This window comes from Canis lupus, chromosome 21 (assembly GCF_048164855.1).
Source record: "Canis lupus baileyi chromosome 21, mCanLup2.hap1, whole genome shotgun sequence".
Lineage (NCBI taxonomy): Eukaryota > Metazoa > Chordata > Mammalia > Carnivora > Canidae > Canis > Canis lupus.
Window position 1 is genome coordinate 4273524 of NC_132858.1, and position 20150 is coordinate 4293673.

At 58.5% G+C, this 20150-nt stretch overlaps 2 protein-coding genes across 7 annotated transcripts in view; one reads left to right on the top strand and one right to left on the bottom strand.

Annotated features, from left to right (window-relative positions):
* Window positions 1-132: 132 nt before the first annotated feature.
* On the bottom strand, window positions 133-16317 carry MAP3K11 (mitogen-activated protein kinase kinase kinase 11). The gene is made up of 10 exons (XM_072791830.1): window positions 14217-16317; window positions 9397-9577; window positions 9054-9202; window positions 8772-8947; window positions 8395-8638; window positions 7829-7942; window positions 7176-7311; window positions 6998-7089; window positions 1660-2070; window positions 133-1023 (listed from the first exon to the last, which is right to left on the bottom strand). The coding sequence occupies exons 1-10, from the start codon at window positions 14953-14955 to the stop codon at window positions 686-688; spliced, it is 2580 nt and encodes an 859-aa protein (XP_072647931.1). The 5' UTR covers window positions 14956-16317; the 3' UTR covers window positions 133-685.
* Window positions 16303-20150, top strand: part of PCNX3 (pecanex 3) — a 20915-nt gene continuing 17067 nt past the window's right edge. For 2 of the 6 annotated variants that reach the window (XM_072791818.1, XM_072791819.1), the window contains exons 1-6: window positions 16305-17279; window positions 17635-17822; window positions 18050-18149; window positions 18265-18304; window positions 18404-18499; window positions 18743-19870. In XM_072791818.1, the coding sequence (XP_072647919.1) occupies window positions 17127-17279; window positions 17635-17822; window positions 18050-18149; window positions 18265-18304; window positions 18404-18499; window positions 18743-19870 (1705 nt within the window). In that variant the 5' untranslated portion in view covers window positions 16305-17126. Of the gene's footprint in view, window positions 17280-17634; window positions 17823-18049; window positions 18150-18264; window positions 18305-18403; window positions 18500-18742; window positions 19871-20150 lie in introns of all 6 variants that reach the window. The other 4 variants (XM_072791816.1, XM_072791817.1, XM_072791820.1 and 1 more) reach the window with 3 other exon arrangements.

A 20150-nucleotide genomic window follows, 5' to 3' on the forward strand; every position in this document is an offset into this window, starting at 1 on the left:
GGCCAGGGGACTCAACTCCAGCCTAGACACAGGCCAACTGCTCATCGCGCTGGGGGCACTAGGTTACCAGGTGTGTGTGATGGGTTGGATCTCCCCCACCCGCCCCATTACCTTCAGAAAGGTGACAGGCTATGCCTGGGGAGACAGCTTGGAGAGTTTATTTGGCTTCATTGGATCCTGAGGCCGAGGCCCCAACCCTGGCCGGGGCAGCAGGAAGGCACCCAGAGAGTCCTAGCCCCAAATGACCCCAGGGCAAGGTGAGGGCGGGTGGGGGGGGTGCCCAGGCACTGAGCCCTGGGGCAGGGGCTAGAGTAGCAGGGCCTGGTCAAAAGTGCTGGTGACAGCTGAGGCTGGCCCCTCTCCCAGGCACATCCCCTCCTTCCTGCACCAACCCTGGGGGCAATTCCCTGAGACAGGCTCTGGTCCTCCCAACCAGCTGGGTACAGTGTTGGGCCCCAATGGGGCAGGTAAGTCGGGGGACCCACAGGTTTCAGGTGTGTCGGGGGACGTAGGCCCCCCCATCCAGTGTGAAGGCTTCCTGTGCAGTGTAGTGTTCCTGACCCCCAGAAGGGGTGGGGTCCCTGGGGGAAACCAAGGCAGCTACAGAGGCTTGCCCGGCTCCTGTTCCAGTGTATACTGTGGCTCCTTTAGGGCAGCTGGAGCGTGGGGGAGCAGCCCGGCCCACTCACGGCCCTGCCTCTGGCGCCCACGGGGCCTGGGCACCTATGTCTTTGGTCTGTGCCCTGCAGTCCTGAGGGCCCCCCCGGAAGGGGTTGGCGGGTGGAGAGTCCCAGAAGGGGTCTGAGTCTGGAAACAAGGTCCAGGGTGCCCGGCGGGGCGCAGGTTGTGGCGAAGACAAAGGTGAAGGCCGGGGCCCAGCTGACACAAAGCTCCACGGGTCGATGCGGCTGCGAAGGGGTGAAGGCCGTGGTCGGCTGATGAGGCCCAGGGGTGGTGAGCGTGGGGTGCCTGGGGTGCCAGGAGCCGAGCGCGATATCCCGGGTGGGGGTGAGACAGTACTTCCTAGGGAGTGGGGAGAGGGGGCCTAGGGTCAGGCAGCCAGCGGGTCCTGGGCATCCACCCGAGGCACGGCCCAGCTCTGGGCCTGGGTTTTACCATCTGCACAGGGAGCGCTTGACTCTGAACTTCCATGCCCCCCGCCCTGTTGTGCTCTGCTGGGTGTGTGTGTGTGTGTGTGTGTGCATCTGTTTAACTATGCAGTGGTTAAGAGCAAGATCTCTGGGGTAGAGGGGCCTGCACTTGGATTCCAGCTCCGCCTGGTACTGGTGGGAGCCTTGAGTCCCCCATCTCTGTGCCTTCGACTTCCTCATCTAAAACATGGGTATGACTGGAGTGCTTTGCGCACAGGGTCCCCCCCACTCCCCCGGTTGTTAAGTGAGACAAGGTCTCTAGGCAGTAGGAACAGCACCTGGCGCCAGTTAGCAACCAGTAGGCGTTTGCTCTCCTCACCCCACGATGATTATTCCTAGTATTTCACAACCCGCCAGGCCGGGCCCCACCCCATCCCCCCCCACCCCCCCGGGTGACTGAACTTGGCAGTCAGCCCCCCATAGGCGCCCCCAGTGCCCGAGGGCCCGGCCTGGCATCCAGCAGCCCCCTCCCCTCCGGCCCCACAGCGGGCGGCCACTGGCCACTCACCACGCCTCTCTCCGTCACGCCGGGGGCTCTTGGCCGACCGCTGGCCCACAGGGACCCCCAGCTCCAGCAGCAGGGGCGCGGGGGCCGGCGGGCCGGGGGCATCGGGGCTCAGCGGGGAGGCGGGGGCGTCAGGCGTCTTGGGGGAGAGGCGGAGGAGCGGGGCCGGGGGCGGCTCGGCCGGGGACACGGAGGGCAGTGCGCGGGGCGTCGGCGGGGTCTCGGCGCGCTCCCGGCCCGGGCCCCCGGGGGGCTGCAGGTCTCGGCCCAGGCCCAGGGAGGCGAGCAGGGCGGTGCCGCGCAGCAGGGCGCGCTGGATCAGCTTGGGCGTCCCCGAGCCGCTCCCGCGCTCCGACAGGCCTGGGCGCCGAGGCTCCTCAGGCTCCGGGCTCCCCCTCGGCCGCGGGGGGTTACCTGGCAGCGGGGGCGGGCACATGTTAGGCCGTCTTCGGGCGGGGACCCCAGGGACCCCTCAGTGGCCCTGGAACAAGGACTGAGTTCTGCTCCCCACCAACGTCTCCCCTGACTCCCTTATTCCCCCACCCAGTTCCTCCACCCCGCCGGCCTCCCCCCACCTCTCTCTCTCTCTCTCTCTCTCTCTCACTTTGGCCTTTCAGAAGGGGTGGGTATGGGAGGGCAGTGTAGGCTAAGGAGCCAGCAGGAGCAAAGCCTGGGAGGCAGCTAGGTGCCTTGGAGCCCAGAGCTGGGGGCTGGGCTGAAGAGAAGGGGTGGGGCTGGGTCCAGCAGGAGGTAAGCTGAGGTCCACCAGGAGGTAAGCTGAGGCCAGATCCCAGCTGACTTCAGTGGCCTTAATGGGCAGCCAGGGGCATCTGCAGGGCTCCAGGGACAGAGCTGGGACCTGTGCCCTGTGCCCACCTCCTTCCTGGCTGTTCAGCCCTGGTCCTTCTGCCCACCTGCTCTTATTCCATCCGTAGCTTGAACTGGGCACACAGGTCAATTATACTGTACACAACAGCCCGGAGAGGCACACATCACTGTCCTCATTCTAGAAATGAGGAAACTGAGACTCGGGTGGTCAGTTGTTTGTGCCAGGCCTGAGCTCAGTGAGTTAGGGGCATTATGTTGTCTGATCCTCGTGCCCCAGGGGTTCCAGGCTCAGAGAGGTTAAGGGTGTGTCTAAGGCTGCACAGCCAGTGAGGGCTAGAGATGGCTTCACTCCAGGTGGAGGCAACGGAGTCTTTTGCTCTCCACTACTTCCTGGCCAGACTCTGCTCTGGATTTCAGGACATCAGTGTCCTACCTATGGGCCTAAAGTTGGCCTGACTCCATTCTAGACCACCAGGGGTGAGTGTTGGGAACCTGACATTGAGGAGGGGGTGGTGGTAGCACCACCTATGATGGCCTCCCACAAAGCCCAAAGTCGTCTTTGGCGCTAGAACTTGCCACTCTCCATTACCACTAAAATAAAGTCCAAGCTCCTCGGCTAGGTTTTCAAAGCCTTCCCTTACTCCACGTACCTTGGGCCAGGCCTGGAGTGGGACATGGGGCTGAGTGTCCAGAGGAAGAAATGCAATGCTGGGGAAATTGAGCTTTTACTACCAAGACTTGGTTCAGGGTCCCTTTTCTCAGCTACAACCCTGATCCAGTCTTTGACTTATCCCTCCTTATCCAGGCCCCTGCCTTTAAAATGCAAATTGGCTAAATTCCCCATCACCGTTCCAGAACTGGCTCCTGCCTGCTTTTCCAGCTTCACCCACTCATTCACTCAATTGACATCTGTTGGGACTGGGCTGGGCCCCACAGACCTGGGGGATGAAGGCCTGCAACTCCCTGGCTCTCAGCTCTCCTCTGAGTTCCAGCCAAGCTTCCTTTTCCTCGGGTGTGATAAGCCCGGTGTCTGCACACACGCTATTCCCTCTGCCCAGCACACCTTCTCCACCTTGGCTTTCCATGATCTCTTATTCACCATTTAACACCTAGGTGAAAGGGCGCCTCCTCTGTGAAGCTGTGGTGCTGTTAATTATAGTAAGAAATATATATTTGGTCTTCATCTCATTCTTGGCACAGAACTTCTAACTAAAACTCTCAGATCTTACTCAGTGATAGGTGGGTAGAAGTAAAAGGAGCATCTTCCGCTCTTCCTAACCAGCCCCTATGAATCACATTTAAGTTCATATTAACAAAGTCATTTTTGGAAAGCCTGTAAAAAATGGAGGTCTAGTTGCCAGGGGAATGAGCCACATGACTAGGCAGCTGGAGATTGAGGTCTATCGCCAACAGCCAATGATTAATCAATTGATCATGTGCACATAATGAAGGCTCCCTAAAAACCCCAGCCAGAGGGTTCGGAGAGCTTCTAGGTTGGTCAGTACATCAAGGTGCTGGAGGGTGGCATGCCCAGAGAGGGTACTGAAGCTCCACACCCCCTCCGACATACATTGCCCTGCACATCTCTTCTCTCTGGTTGTGCTTGGTCTGTGGTCCTTTACACTTAGTTGGTAATCTAATAAGTACACTGCTCTCCTGAGTTCTGTGAGCTCCTCTAGCCAATTATCATGCCCAAGGGGGAGGAACCTGAGATTTAGAACTGGCTGGTCAGAAGCACAGGTGACACCTGGGACTCATGACCGGAGTCTGAACTCGGGTGGGGGGCAGGCTTATGGCACTGACCTTCACCCAGGGGGTCTGATGCTAATAACTCCAGCTAGACTATGTCAGGACTGAACATGAGCCACACCTGTGGTGTCAGAAGTGGAGTTGGCAACACCTAGAGGAGAACAAGAGCTTTTACCTCTTCTAGAAGCCTTCCCTGAACCCCTCTTCACCTGAGCAGTTATTGCTCACAGCATGCATGCCTGATACAGCCTCTGCCTCTGCCCCACCACTTACTACGGTCGGCTCTACTTGTTTGTTTCTGAGCTGCCCCATCCACCAGACTAGGCCCTCTCCCGGGTCAGGGCAGGGCTGATTTCTTACAGGTCCATGCCTGGCTCATAAAATGCATCAATACATGTTTGATGGAAGGGTCCATTCTTATGACCCTAGCAACAACCACCTAAGGTGACTGTTATGATACCACTTTAAGGTGAAGGAACTCACCCTTTACAGTGATATTAAACAGAATAGGGGAAAACATGTTTAAAACCAGGAAGAGAGGGCAGCCCGGGTGGCTCAGCGGTTTAGCGCCACCTTTGGCCCAGGGCATGATCCTGGGGACCCGGGTGAGTCCCATGTCGGGCTCCCTACATGGAGCGTGCTTCTCCCTCTGCCTGGGTCTCTGCCTCTCTCTCTCTCTCTCCCTCTCTCTTTCTCTCTCATGAATAAATAAATAAAATCTTAAAAAAATAAAAAATTAAAAAAGATTTTATTTATTTATTCATGAGAATACACAGAGAGGAGAGAGAGAGGCAGAGACACAGGCAGAGGGGGAAGCAGGCTCCACACAGGGAGCCCAATGTGGGACTCGATCCCGGTTCTCCAGGATCACACCCTGCGCTGAAGGCGGCGCCAAACCTCTGAGCCACACAGGCTGCCCAATAAATAAAATCTTAAAAAAAAAAAAAACAAAAAACAAAACCAGGAAGAGAAATGAGACAAAGTTAAGGGAAGGTGGACATCAGTACCCGCACAAAATGAGAGCATAAAGACGTTCCTGTGCTCAGTGGCCTGAGAAACAGGTTTCCAAAAGGTTAAGTGCCTTGCTCAAGGTAATGCAGCAAGGAGTTCCTTGAATTTGCCTCTAAGCTTCCTAGCATGAAGAGCTGGCAACCCCGTAGTTTAGGATAAAGCAGAGACCCAGAGACCCTTGACCCAGAGATGAAGGTGAAATCGCCTCCATGGGGCCTCACAGAGAGGAGGTGCCATGTGACAGTGGCTCGAGGACAACGTGCTGCACAGGGACGTTCTCTCGTTCTCTCGGTAGAGGCTGACTGCATCCATCAGCAGGCAGCTTACTGCGACCTGTTCCCCAGTAGTATGGCTGACGCCTAGGGCAATCTCACAGGATCTGTTTTGATTCTCAGCCAGGCTTCTGGTTCTGGCTGTAGGTCAAGTTCATGTACTCTTGTGGGCTCAAGACAGCCACAGGAGTGTGGGCTTATGCTCGGGGAACCCAGTGCTCGGCCAGCAGTTGGGCTGAGGTTGGTGAGATCCTTCCAGATAAGGTGCAAGCTTGAGAAGGAGGGGTTCAGGCCCTTGTGTCCCTAGTCCTGCTTCCTCCAGAGGGCTCTGCAGAATATGGTAGGGGCTGCTTCAACCTACACACCTGGGTTGATGGTACTTTAAGTTCTCTCCTGGCCCTTCTAGCTTGGTATGCTCCAGAGCAGGTGAATCCAAGCTGCCTGCTTGGCCTTCTAATTCTCAGTTCAGTCCCTGCAGCACAGCCAGCTGGGGGCAGTAAAATTTCTGGACTGGGGAGTGGTACTGCAGATGTCTAGGACCTGCCTCTGGAGTCAGTCCTTGGTTCAAATCTCTATTCTGCTGTGTGCCCTACATCAAACCACATAACCTTCTGTGCCTCTCTATGATGGTGCTAATGATCATACCCACCTCACAGCATTGTCTGGCACGTAGGAGGCACCCAGTAAATGTTACCCGTTGTTACTACTATCAAGTATAACTTAAGTAAGGGTGGAGGTGATATGCTGGGTGGGGTGACAGGGGCTCTGACGGGACCCAGAGGCAAGGAAGGATGCAGCTTCCTACCCTTTGCCAATCCTGAGCTGAGCCCTTATCCCTCTGAAACCGGGGCCCTGCTCTCTGCCCAACCCCCTAGCTTCCCAAGCAGTGTGTATGTACCCAACTCTTTCTTCAAAAAGCTTCTAAGTCTCTCTGAGTTCTAATCCTTAGCTGAAGGCTCTAGGTAGGTTACTTTACCTCTTGGAGCCTCAATTTTTTCATCTAAAATGGCAATAATAATAGCACATCCTTCACAGGGCTGTTGATCCGATGGAATGCCTGGCACCTAGTAATTGCTGCTATCCTCGTGGAGGACAGAGAAGCTCAGAACTGCCCCAGATACAGTGACAGTGGGTCCTGGATCCCCACCTGCTCAGCTTTCTTATCCTCTTCTCTACCTAGAGGATCCCTGGAAGGGACTCTGAGAAGTGCCAGTGTGGCAGCCACCTGCCTGGCTCCACTATGCATGGGTGGTCTCCCTCCCCTCTCTGAATCCAGTTTCCTTTGGATCCCAAATGGGGAGTACCATTCCCTGTCTTCCTTCCCTCCCTACAGCCTGCTGAGGCACAGTAGCTTCCACAGGGCTAGGAAAGCTCCCTCTTGCAGGCTAGGCCTGAACCCAGGATTAACTTCCTATAGTTCTCCCTGCAGTAGCCACAGGAGTACAGCAAGAGTCTGCTGTGGGGTAGATAAAACCACTCACCATTGAGCATTGGGGGTGTAGAAGGAGATCCCAAGGACGATGAGTCATCTGAATCCAGGTACCACGCGGCTTCATCCAAGCGGGACCTTCTCCTGGGGAGTGGAGGGGATTGGACTTCATGAATCTCAGAACTACTGGGAGGTGGACAATGCTGGGGTGGGGGCACTCAGGCGCTCACCTCCCATTCTGGGCTTCCCCAGGCTTGGGGGAACTGGGACCCCAGGCCCAGCATGCTCGCCGCTCTCCATTGCTGGAGTCCTCCAGACGCCGGGGGGATTGGCGGCCCCATGCCTGGCCTGGTTCTGCAGGCTCCACTGTAGGTGGAAAACCAGGGAGTCTGAGCTGAGGTCAAGAACCCTATCATGAGAGGTGGGCACCAGGGACAACTTCTTAGAGGATGGGGGATGAGGCTGGAACCCATACCATTCTGAGGGTGGGTTTGGGGCCACAGAGAATTTGAGCAGAACTGAGATGGAGTAGGTGGGTTTGTGTCCTGGGCTAGCAATGGGGTGGGACATCTCATCTAGTCCTTCCGCTGGCATCTGTGCTTAATAGTTAGCACACTGTGGCAAACTTGCCTGGGTTTGAATTCTGGCCCTGCCCATCATTAGCTGTGTGACATTAGGCAAGTTACTTTTTTCACTTTTCTCTTCTCCAAATTTAGATAAAATGAATGCTGTCCAGGGAACTTGGAGCTATCAGTCTAGAGACAGGGAAGGGAGCCTGGATGTGGGGAGTTAGAGGAGGAGACAGTGGGTGGAATCCACCTCCTAAGACAAGGTCTGAAAGAAAGATAAGGGGCGGGGGGAAGCACGGGAAGAGGTTTCTTACACTGGATCGCCCGGAACCGGGGGAAGGTGGGCGAATCCCCAGCTCCGACCTCGAAGACATTTCTCCTCCGGTCCAGGCCAGGTGAGGCCTGCACAGTGATGCGGTGTTTGAAATCTGGTGTTGGGGGGGGAAGCAGGGTACAGGTTTGTGGTGGACAAGAGCCAGGATTCCAACCCTCAGGGTCCTCTCGGCCAGCTCCCGGGCCACCAAGGCAGCGCAAGGACCGGGCCTGGCACGGTGGCTGTGACCGAGGCCAGCATCACTACCTTCACGGGCCCCGGGTTCTCGGTAAGAGAAGCAGCCAGCCTGGACGCCGCCACCACCATAAGTGAGGCGGACTCGCTGATTCCCGGGAGGACACCGTCCGGGTCCCCAAGGCCTCACCGGCACTTTCCTGACCCCGCCCCTGCCCGGCCGCCAGCAGAGATTTCCACCAGAGCCCGCCCACACACGGAAACAGCGCTGTGGGCCCCGCCCCCGGCCCGCCCGCCAACACCGCCGGCCAATCCCAGTGTGGCCAGCGCGGCCGCCCCCGCCCCCGCCCCGCCCCCGCCCCCGCCCCCTACCGAGGGGCATGCTGATGCGCTCGCCGCCGTCCCGCGCGCGGAGCTTGCTGCGCTTGAAGGTGCCGCGCCGGCGGCGTACGTGCGGCCGCTCGCGGTCCACCTGCTGCAGTAGCAGCGTCAGCTCGCGCTCGAACACCTCCAACTCCCACTGGGCCAGCAGGTGCTCGCGCCGCCGCAGCTGCTCCGCCTGTGACCGCTGCTCACGCGCCGCGCGGGTCAGCTCCTCCTCGCGGCTCAGAAGTTCCTGTGCCCGAACAGCGAAGGCGGTGGGATCAGCCGGGTCTGGGCCCTAGCGTCGGCGCCCCCCGCCCTGCCCCGCCCCAAGGAAACCGGGGAGGCACTTCCCGGCGTTCCTTTCCAACCTCGTGACCCCCCACCTTTTCCTTGGCCCGCAGCTCGTCGAAGAGGCCTTGGATCTCGCGCTTCCAGCCTTCCTGCATGGAATGGAAGGAGTCCCGCGGCATTTCCCGCAGGACTTGCGCCTCTAGCGCCTCCAGCTGCTGCAGGATGGAGGCAAAGTCGGGCCTGCGATGGGGGTCCTGCGCCCAGCAGTCTGGGGACACGGAGTGGAGGGGGGGACAGAATGAGAAGGGGTCTGTGGGTGGATGTGTCTTGTGCCCAGGAGCTCTGCCCCGCCTCCTCCAGCCCCTTCCCCTTACCTGCCATGAGCTGTGCGAAGGGCTCAGGGCAGGTGGATGGGATGGGCAGCGTGAGCTTGTTGACGGCTACTCCGTAGGCCACAGCAAGGCAGTCGATACCACGGTAGGGCACCTCCCCAGTCAGCAACTCCCACAGCAGCACCCCGAAACTGTGGGCGAGACAAAAGGTCTGTATCCACTCCTCTACCTACTCATTGCCATTTCACCCCAAAACAACTAGGAACCAAATGACGGGTCCCTCTCCACTGGGCACTGCCTCTCTACCCAGCCCTAGATTTTGGCAGCCACCTGTGTCCTCCTCAGCCCCACAGATGGCCTTGCCCAGTCTCTACCCAGGCCTCACCTCCAGACATCGCTGCCCTTAGAGAAGGTGGAAGCCTTGATGACCTCAGGAGCCATCCAGGCATAGGTGCCCGCAGCACTCATTTGTGTGGTTTTGTGCCACTCTCGGGCCAGGCCAAAGTCCGTTATCTTCAAGGTCTTGTGGTCCATGTCATCACCTTCAATGGGCTGCAGCAGCAGAACTGGGGAAAAGGGGGGCTGGATTGTGGGTGCTCCACATCAGGTAGTGGGGACAGGGGAGGAGCTAGGAGCAAGCCATCACCTGACAGACATGCAGGCTAGGTACTGGGAGCATAGAAGTGATCTTGCTCTGGAGAGTTTACAGCTGGGGTTGGGGTAAAATCAGAGAGAAATAGCAATACTGGGAAACTTGTGGAGGGGCTACTTGGGGCGGGGCATATACACTCAGCTCTAACACTCACAAAGCAATCTCTGAGGTACACACCATTATCCTCATTTTATAGAAAAGGAAACTGGGCAGAGAACTTGCCAAGATCATCTGCAAATAAAGAACAAATTTCCACCACATCTATGTGGTTCTAAATCCAGTGTTCTAACTTTTCTCTAGTGCTGCATTGGATAGAAACCCAATGTGTCTTGTCATGTTGCTGAAGCAGGAGAATGAACTAGAACCTCTCTTGGGAGGGGAGCAGGAGGGAGCAGGAGGGAACTCCTTGGTGAGAGAGGAAGCCCAGCAGGCCCCTGGTCCCCTTATCGCCTCTTGGCTAGTACAACCACTCCCGGGAGAGAAAGACTCCAACAAAAGACATCTACTGATGCAGTTGGATGTAAAGAAATAGGGGGTCTAAGAACTGAAGGTTCTTAGAAAAGAAAGAAGCTGGGGACAAATGTAGGATTGGATGGTCAGACTTGGCAGGGGCTCACGGTGTTGACCCAGATGGGGCCACCAAACTCTATACAGAGAGGAGAAGCAGCAACTTGCAAATCTCTCATCAGGACAAACATGGCTCAAATGAGAAGGTTTTGAGGACAGAAAGGGGATAAAGTCATAGACTCATCGAGGGTTTGAAAGGGCCTCTCACTTTTCTACTTACTGCAGAGAAGTGACATCCAAGCCAAATACCTTCCTGCACATATGTCATTTTAGGGCACATGCACCTCTCAGCTCTCCTGTCCAGGGTGACAGCACCCTTCTGGGCACAGCTCAAGGTACTGGGGCTGGGGCAGAGGGGATGGACACCTAACCTAACCTGGCGAAATGGAGGACTTCTCAGGGCTGGTGGCGGAACTAGGATATTCACTTTTCCAGGCATAAAGCTATAACCCCCGATCCTGCGCAGGCCAAACTCTCTGGGCCTTGTGGGGGCAACTGGCACTGCTGTCCACCTGCTCCCTTCTGTCTTTGATTCTGGGGCCTCTGCCTGCTTCTGCTGCCCCCCCCCCTTTTAAAGATTTTATTTATTTATTAATGAGAGACACCGAGAGAGGCACGCTCACTGCTGGTGGGACTCTGATCCCAGGACCCCGGGATCATGCATGACCTGAGTCACTCAACCACCGAGCCACCCAGGTGCCCCTTCTGCTGTTTCCTTAGGCCCTCCTCTAACCTCATCCTTTCCAGTGCCAGTGTTCCTCAGAGCCTGGCCTCTCCTCAACCTCTGCCCACTGCCCTCAGGCTGTCTTGGCCTCTCCCAAGTGCCCCACTGCCCACTCCCCATTGGCTTCTCCCACATTTGGAGCTCTAGGTCGGAAACCAATTCAGCTGCCCATCATCGCCCTGTCTGATGTCCAAAGGCCCTCAACAACCACCTTCATCATCCTACCATACCAGCAAATCTTCCTACAATTTCTCCTGATTCAGAGAATGGTCCTACAATCCACCCTCTCCTCTGAGCCAGACTGACGCTGAGTCCCAAACAATTAATAAAGCTAAGGATGAAAAAAAAAAATAAAGCTAAGGATGATAACAAAACCCACCTCAGATGGTTGTCATAAGTATTTAACAAGATCACACTTTTTTATTTTTTAAGTAGGCTCCACACCCAGTGTGGAGCCCAACATGGGGCTTGAACTCACAGCCCTGAGATCAAGATTTGAGCTGAGATCAAGTTGGATGCTCAACTGACTGAGCAACCCAGACACCCAAACAAAATCATACTTCTTAAATCCTTAGCCCAGGGGGTGACATCTAGTATGAGTACCCTAAAGATTGTCAGCTGTCCTAAAGATTAGTCCTCTACCTTCTCATATGGACTCTCCTTGCTGTCCTCTGTCAAGGGTCCTCCCGGCTTTGCAACAGCCTCTGTCCTGGCTGTTGGAAGCTCAGAACTGGACCACTTAGAAGACACTACACAAGCTCATTCCAACGCAGAACCACAGCAGGGTGGGGGCAGGTGGCTGGAGTGGGACCAGGCAAAGGGGTCTATGTATGGAGGTTGGAGAGGAACTCCCATCTCCTCTGGTAACAGGACCCACCCATCCTCTTGAAGACCAACTGGTCAGGTCTCTAGCCACTCGTACCTCACAGACCAGTGAAGGGCTTCTGCACCAGCCTCTCTGGCTGGGGGGCCAGCCTCCCCTTTTCCATCAGGTAATCTGAAGCCCAAAGACACGCAGCCTCTCATCCAAAATCTTGGGACATCTTTGTCCTAATGGCCTGTCACCTCCCACCACCAACTTGGCCTGACACTTCTGAAGCCTCATCCTCACCTCTGCATCCCCTGCTTTTTTCCAAGTGCCTTGAATTTGTCCCAACCTGATCTGCCCCTTTGGTGTCTGATATGGACCTTGGGGAAGGGGTGGTCAGGGGCCACCTGGAGCGGAGAAGGCTGGAGACCCCAAGCTCAGTCCCATTCAGGGCCCTGGCCCCCACCCCCCTCCCCAGGCCAGCCTCTGTGGGGCCAGGGAGTGGCCTGGGCAGCTCACGCCTCTTCCGCTTCCCTCCCATGGTCCCTACTTCTCCTTTCTGGGAGGCTGAGACCAGGTCTCCAACTGGGAAGGGAGTCCTTTGGGGGAGAAATTGGGGGAGGTCTGACCCAGGCTGGGCTGGCTGGTCAGTCCTGTGACTCGTGGGCCCAGAGAATTCCCCCTCCACTCCCCGCCAGGCTTCCTCACAAGGCCCCCATTGTCCAGGAAAATCACGCCATTGTTTCCTGCCTCTGCCCCCCCCAGCCCAGGGACTCCCCCCACCATCCCACAGACAGCACCCCAAGCCGAGGACTGGGGTCTCCAAGGTGGGAGGCCAGGCTCAGCGAGGCTGAGGGCACCTGGCCTGTCCTTCACCATCACCCAGACTCTGGGAGAGAAACAGGGGAAGGGGGGGGATGCAATCCCTGGCTCCTTCCTCTCCCACAGCACCCCCCTCCCTTGGTTCTTTCCTCCCCGGCAGGCAGCTGGGGTGGGGAGGGAGCAGAGGCTGGAGCAGGGGCAGGAAGCCGGCTCAGGGGCAGCAGGAAACGCAGGAAGCAGTGGGGAGGGTGGGGAGCAGGGGCCTGGGCTATTGTTCCATTTTTTCTGGAAAGAAAACTGGAGGAAAAACAGAAGAAGGGAGTCCCCTCCCCCAAAGCCTTCGGGGAATCTCCCTTGGATTGGGGCAGGGAGTGGGGGTCCCTGGAGGGCTAGCACCAGGCTGAGCAGTGAGAAGTACCCCACTGGATGAGAGGAGTAGGTGGGGTGGCTGGCAGGCCTTTCCTTGTCCCTCCGGGCCTGGCAAGGACTCGGATATTACTGGGTTATGGCGTCCTACTCCCCAGAAGCCACTTGTATATGGCCAGCCCAAGCCAGGCGGTCCAAAATATCTATGCTCACCCCCCACCAAGAGCTGCCCAAGCCTCTCCAATAACCCATCAGCTCCTTCTGCACTTCCTATTGCTCTACAGCCTGGACCCTGGTCCCCCCTTCCCTGGCAAATCTAGCTCTGTGTCCCCACTATTGGGGGCACGGTAGGTGGCTCTGAGTCCTGCCTCTTTGCCTTTGCTCTGGTCGTGTTCTACCTGAACATCCAACAGGGTGCCTGCTTTTGGCCTGGTGTGAAGCTTATCTGCTCCAGGAAGCCCTCGGAACCTGTCACTCGCTTGTCTTGGGCCCATGCTGGGCAGTGTGTTGGGCCTGAAATGGCTGGAGATGCTGTACTGGACTGCTTGAGTCTCCCTTAACCCCACCAGGCCCACCCTAAGTGCTAATTCCAGGCAAAGCCCTCTAGGTGATCCAGCCCTCGAATGTTCCCCCACATAGCTGCAGACCCACTGTGTGCCAGGCAGCAGACACCAGGCTCACCCAGCCCCTTACACCATTTCACCTTCCTGGTCACTCCCTTTTTACAGAGTCCAAAATTGAGGCTCTGAGTTGAAATAACCAGTTAAAGGTCATGTAGTCAGGGGTATGGGCAGAGCCAGAATTCCAGCCCTGTCCCCAGCCTTGACCACCACGGGGTTTAGTGGGGGCTTTCCTCTCCAAGATCTCTGTTCTGGAGGAGCTTTCTACCCCAAGAACAGAGCATCAACAGCATGGGCATGAACTTTAGGGGGGGAAGAAGATGACTGCCAGCATCCAGAGCTCTACTGCCTTGAAGTGGTGCCCATGTTAGGCAGGACACTTATGGCTCACTTGAGAGATCCCAATTTTTTAACCTGGTGGCTGTGAGCCAGGGTCAAAGACTCCTGAGGCTGGGGCTTGAAGGACTGTTCGGTGCCTGGGTCTCCTGCTTTGCGGCCAGTGTGGGTAAATGGCACCCCGACTCTACTAGGACTCCCCTAGGGAAGGAGCTCCTGCCTCGAGTAGATCCCCAGGGGACTCAGCTGAGAAGTTGGCTGGTGTGTGCTTGGGCTATGCCACCCTCCAACCATGCTCCCCAAAACTCACTGTTGTTGGACTTGAGGTCTCGGTGGATGACAGGCACCAGGGCCTCACAGTGCAGGTAATGCATCCCACGGGCAATCTGCACAGCCCAGTTGACCAGTACGTGGGGGGGCACACGCCGCCCAGCCAGGGCACGGCTGAGGGGCCCACCAGCTGCGTACTCCATCACCAAGCACAGGTTGGGCTCCTCCAGGCACACGGCCTTGAGGGCAATGATGTTGGGGTGTGCCAGCATGGCGAAAAGCCGGGCCTCCTGGCGCACACTCTCGGCTGTCACACTGATGTCCTCATCGGGGTCCTGGCGAGCTGCCTTCACAGCCACCAGCTCACCTCGCCAGCTGCCGCGGTAGACCTTGCCGAAGCCACCGATGCCGATCACCTCCTCCAGCCGCAGCTCTTGGAAGCTGGCCACCTCGCAGGGGGGTGGGCCACCGCCCCGAGACACATAGTTGGATGGAAAGATGCCCACCTGGCCACCCACCTGGCCGGCCCACCAGCCCTCATCGCCTGAGATAGCTGCATCCCGGGACAGCACCTCCACACGGTCGCCCTTTCTCAGGGCCAGTTCATCCTGCCCATTGGGCTCATAGTCAAACAGGGCTGTCCACACGGGGTTGGCATAAGCCGCTGTCTTCGGGGACCCCTCTGGCCAGCCTCCGCCACTGCCCCCACCGCCCCCACCGCCACTGCTGTTCCATGACCCCAGCGGGCTCTTGAGAAAGAGGTTCTTCAAGGGCTCCATGGCTGGAGTTGATTTGGGGGCAAGCAGGGTATCTTCCCTGGGTGCCCCTGGTCCCCACCCCTGCTGGCTGCTGAGGCCCTAGTCCCGGAACCTGGGCATCCGGGCCCTGGCCCTCAGCTCCAGACCCACACCTCTCTGGGGAGCCAGGAGTACTGACTCCCGGCCCCCCGCATCTCGGGCTTCTAGAGGGCCACCCAGGGCAGTGTGGTCAGGCTCTGGGGGTGGGACCCCGGGGCCTCCTGCGTCTCACCATGGCCAGCTTGGAGGGGCCTGAAGTCCCTCCGTCCCAGAGCAGTCCGGGGAGATTGGCTCCAGCACTCGCCAAGTGCAAGGTGGGGTCCGCAACGGGCAGCGCGGGGACTCCGTTGGGTCTCTTTGCGCAGGGGGTGGCTGGCGTGTTCCTAGTTTGGCCGAGCTGCCGCTTCCCAGTCCGGCTCCCTCAGCCCGACGGCTCCAACCCCGTTCCCTTCTTCCTCCTCCCTTTGTACTTTGGCCCCGGGGGCGGGAGGCAGAGGTGGAGGGTGGAGTTTCACTTTTTTCCGCTCTTCTCCTTCTTGCAGGAAACAGCATCAGATGACGCGGGCGGGTAGCGCTGCTCCCCTCCCAGAGGCTGCCGGCGCCGGTCCCGGGAGTTCCCGGGTAGGCGGGCAATGAAGGGCAGGAGGGGATGATCGCCCCGAACACCCATCGCAGAAGGTTCAGGGTCAGGGTTGGTCTTTGCTAAGGACAGGCCATCCCTTCCGCATCCGCATCCGCAAAACGGGGTAAAGAACCTGGCTTGGGAGTGGGGCAAGCCTAGTCTTGGCTCCGAAGTTGCAGGACTGCATAACTCATCTTTTCGCCTCCTTCCCTTCATAGCTGAAATAGGGACCAGAAGCTCTGCTTGGGATGGGAGTGGGCAAGACTGGAAGACGGAACTGGCTGCATCTCAAACTCTTGGAACGAGTTGTCTAAGACTGTCCTCTTCCCCTTACCTGGGAAACAATCCACTTCTTCACCCCAAGCCAAGTGGGCGGAAACCTGAGACTGTAATTCTGAACTTCGCCCAGTGGTTGGATTCAGAAGAGCCAAATTGCCCTTACAGCTGCTGGATGGACAGACCCCGCCCCCCCCCATTGCCTTGAGCCTGTCACTTTAAGAAAAGCGACGCTATCCTATTTCTATTATTCATGCCTGTTCTGGAGGGTAGCTCTCCACCCGCTAAGTCTGAGCTCTGACCCGGAAGTAGAGGCTGCTTGGGGCGTGAGTGCGGGTACGCGGTCCTACACTGAAAGGGGCGGACCGAGAGGGGCGTGCCTCGGTGGTGCACAACTATCGCAGTAGCCCCGAGAAGTCCACGCCTCCTTTTGCTCCACCTCCTGTAACTCACTGAGAGAGTTTTGTGCCAATTAATCCCGCCATTACTCAGTGGCCACTCAACTATCCCTTCGGTTCCGCCCAGGGGTGTCCGCTGGGTGGACAACGCCTGGGCGTGCGCATGCGCCCTAGCGCTACCACTTTTGGAGCTCTTTTAGGCCTGGACTCCGCGCACGCCCAAAGGGCTCCGCCGCGTCTTAGCGCTCCACGACCTTCCTGCGCGTGCGTCAGGTTTCATGCCTTCAAGTTTTCCTTTTCCGGGTCCCAACTAGGCCGGTCGGGCGCATGCGCCACTGCTGGCTGGCGGCTCGCTGCTCCTTCCGGCCTCCCCCTTGGGCCGGGTCCCGCAGTAGCCGGGCGATCGCGGAGACCGAAGCGAGTGACCTGTAACCCCGGAAGTGGACCTCAGGGTCCCGGGGCTCTCCCCGGGCCGGAGCCGAGGGAGCCGTCGCCTGCATCCCCGGAGCACCCACCCCACGCCCATCTCTGGATGCCGCCGACGAGGGTCTGGCCCGTGCCCCGCGCCTGTCTACCGGCTCGGCCTCTCGGAGCAGTTGTGGGCCAGGGGTGGGGGCCTGGACCCCGCCCCTGATGAGGCTCCACCCCCGCGTCCAGGCCTCGCACCGCTGACTGCCCGGGTCGGCCCCGCCCCCTGCCCGCCCCCTCGCCCAGCCGACCCCTCTCTCCGGCTGTGGGAGGCCATGGCGTGAGCGCGAGGCCGGGCCCCGGGGCCCTCGGGCGCCAGGCGGGGCGTGGGCCGGCGGCCGCCCCCATGAGGGTCCCGGGAGGGGGGCGCGCGCAGCAGCGGCGGGGCCATGGGGTCGCAGGTATTGCAGATCCTGCGCCAGGGGGTGTGGGCCTCGCTCACCGGCGGTTGGTTCTTCGACCCGCACCAGAGCACCTTCTCCAACTGCTTCCACCTTTATGTCTGGATCTTCCTGCTCACCTTTCCCTTCTTGCTGTACATGGTGAGATGCTCCCGCCACCTGTAACCCCCCTCTGGGGAAAGGGAGGGCAGATGTCACGGAGGGGTGCCAAGCTGGCAGGGATTTGGGGATATGCCTTGTGGAGACAGAGGACTCCCTGCAGAGTTTGGGGGTATATGGAGAAGTGGCCAAATTATTCCTTTCCTGGGCTGGGTGACCTTGAGTCTCTCACTTAATTTCTCTTCAGTAAGAGGACAGAGTTCCCTGAGGAGGGTCTTTGTAGCAGTTCCGAGGGATGGGTGATGAACTCTTGTGAACTAGCTATGATTTTGGTGGTAGGTCTACCCCATAGGGACAGGGCTGCGTGAGGGGGAACCTGACTTGTTGCCACCTCCAGGTCCTGCCCCCCAGCTTGATGGTGGCCTGCGTGTACTGCCTCGTGGTGGCTGTCATCTTCACTACCATCAAGACTGTGAACTATCGGTTACACGCTATGTTCGATCAGGGCGAGATTGTGGAGAAGCGTAACTCTACCATGGGGGAGCCAGAGGAGGAGCCTGCACAGGGGGACAGCAGTCTGCCCAGGTGAGTCTCGGAGGGGCTGTGTTGGGAATTAAGGGTGCTTAGTGCCTGGGCTTAAGCACTGGGGCCTTAGGGACATTGGGTCCATGAGCAGGTGGGCACTTGTTCTGTGGTCAGCCCCAGACTTGTGAGAGGACCTTTGAGAAGAAAGGAGTGCTGGGGTAGTGGAGGAAGTATAGTATAAAGGGGCAGGAGGTTAGCTGAAAGCTGATGCTTTTCTCCACTGCTAGGGACCCTGGAGTGGAAATGACAGTGTTTCGGAAAGTGAGTTCCACACCCCCGGTACGCTGTAGCTCCCAGCATTCTGTGTTTGGCTTCAACCAGGTCTCGGTGAGTGGTCCATAGCTACCCCGTCCCACTCCTCTCCTGGGAGCCCATCCCCATTGGGGTATGTCCTGAGTCTACTTCTTACTCTTTTTGTTCCTTCATTTTTCTCTTTGCTCAGGAGCTGCTGCCCCGGATGGAGGACTCTGGGCCCCTCAGAGGTAGGTGGCTGCTGCTCAGGTCTGAATTTGGCGGTGTGGAATGAGATGGCACAGCGATGCCTCGAAGTCCTGCTGACACCTGTGGGGCCGTGGTTGCAGACATCAAGGAGCTGGTGCGAGAGCAGGGCAGCAATAATGTGATCGTGACCTCAGCGGATCGAGAGATGCTGAAGCTAAGCTCACAGGAGAAACTGAGTGAGTGGGGGTGACGTGGCAGGGGCTTAGGGGGAGGACTAGCTATCTGGTCTTTGAGTCACCTCAACTTTTGCTTCTCCGGAGCTCTCTTTGTCCTTTAGGATGGGGCTTTCTCGTTGTCCTGCCCCATCTGCCCCGTCCTGTAGCCTACCTCATCCTGTGGCCTGGCCACAGGACCCCCTCAGCAGCTGGTTCCTTTTGCAGCATGCCCTCCCCTCATTTTGTCTTCCTTTTTTCTGATAGTTGGAGACCTTCCCCAGACACCCCCGGGGGCTGCCCCAGACCCCTCTCTCCCCAGCACAGACTCTTCAGAACGTTCTCCCTTGGCTGGGGATGGAGCCCCCTGGAGTGGGAGCAGTGTGGCCGACACTCCCATGAGCCCCCTTCTGAAGGGGAGCCTCAGCCAGGAGCTGAGCAAGAGCTTCCTGACCCTGACCCGGCCTGAGCGGGCCCTGGTGAGGACCAGCAGTCGACGGGAACAGCGCCGGGGAGCAGGCGGCTACCAGCCCCTGGACCGGCGGGGCTCGGGTGAGCCCACGCCCCAGAAAGCAGGCTCCTCAGATTCCTGCTTCAGTGGCACTGACAGGGAGACGTTGAGCAGCTTCAAGAGTGAGAAGACCAACTCAACCCACCTGGACAGCCCTCCCGGTGGGCAAGCCCCGGAGGGCAGCGACACAGACCCACCCTCTGAGGCTGAGCTGCCTGCATCGCCAGATGCTGGAGTCCCCTCAGATGACACGCTGCGTTCCTTTGATACAGTCATAGGAGCAGGGACACCACCGGGCCCAGCTGAGCCACTCCTGGTTGTGCGGCCCAAGGACTTGGCCTTGCTGCGACCCACCAAACGGCGGCCACCCATGCGAAGACACTCTCCTCCTGGCCGTGCCCCTCGGCGGCCCCTGCTTGAAAGTGGGGGCTTCTTTGAGGATGAAGACACCAGCGAGGGCAGTGAACTGAGCCCAGCCTCTAGCCTCCGATCTCAGCGCCGCTACAGTACTGACAGTTCTTCTTCTACTTCCTGTTATTCCCCTGAGAGCTCCCGTGGTGCAGCAGGGGGACCCCGGAAGCGACGGGCCCCTCATGGGGCTGAGGAGGGGACTGCTGTACCCCCCAAGCGGCCCTATGGGACCCAGCGGACGCCTAGTACCGCCAGCGCCAAAACACATGCCCGTGTGCTGAGCATGGATGGGGCAGGGGGTGATGTCCTGAGGGCCCCCCTGGCTGGCTCCAAGGCTGAGCTGGAGGCCCAGGCGGGGGTGGAGCTGGCTTCTGTTGAGCCTGCTCTGCTGCCTGCTGAGGTCCACAGGGGACCTGCTGCCAACCAACCCGGCTGGCGGGGGGAGCTGCAAGAGGAAGGTGCTGTGGGGGGAGGTGAGTGCCTGCTGTGCTGGGGGGTGGGGGTAGGGAGGCGAGCTAGGTTTGGGCGTGGGTTTGGACAAGGGCTACGCTGGAGTGGAGCCAGTCAGAGTCATCTTAGCCTCTGTCTCAGGCAGCAGGTGGATGTGGACTGAGTGGTTGAGTGACACCTGCCGAACCCCTCAGATAAGCAGGGCTGGGAGACCTCAGACACTCAGCTCCAGGTCCTGTAGTTTGCACAAAGCACCTACCCATCGACAACTCTCAGCATCCACATTCATTCTCCTGGGCTGTC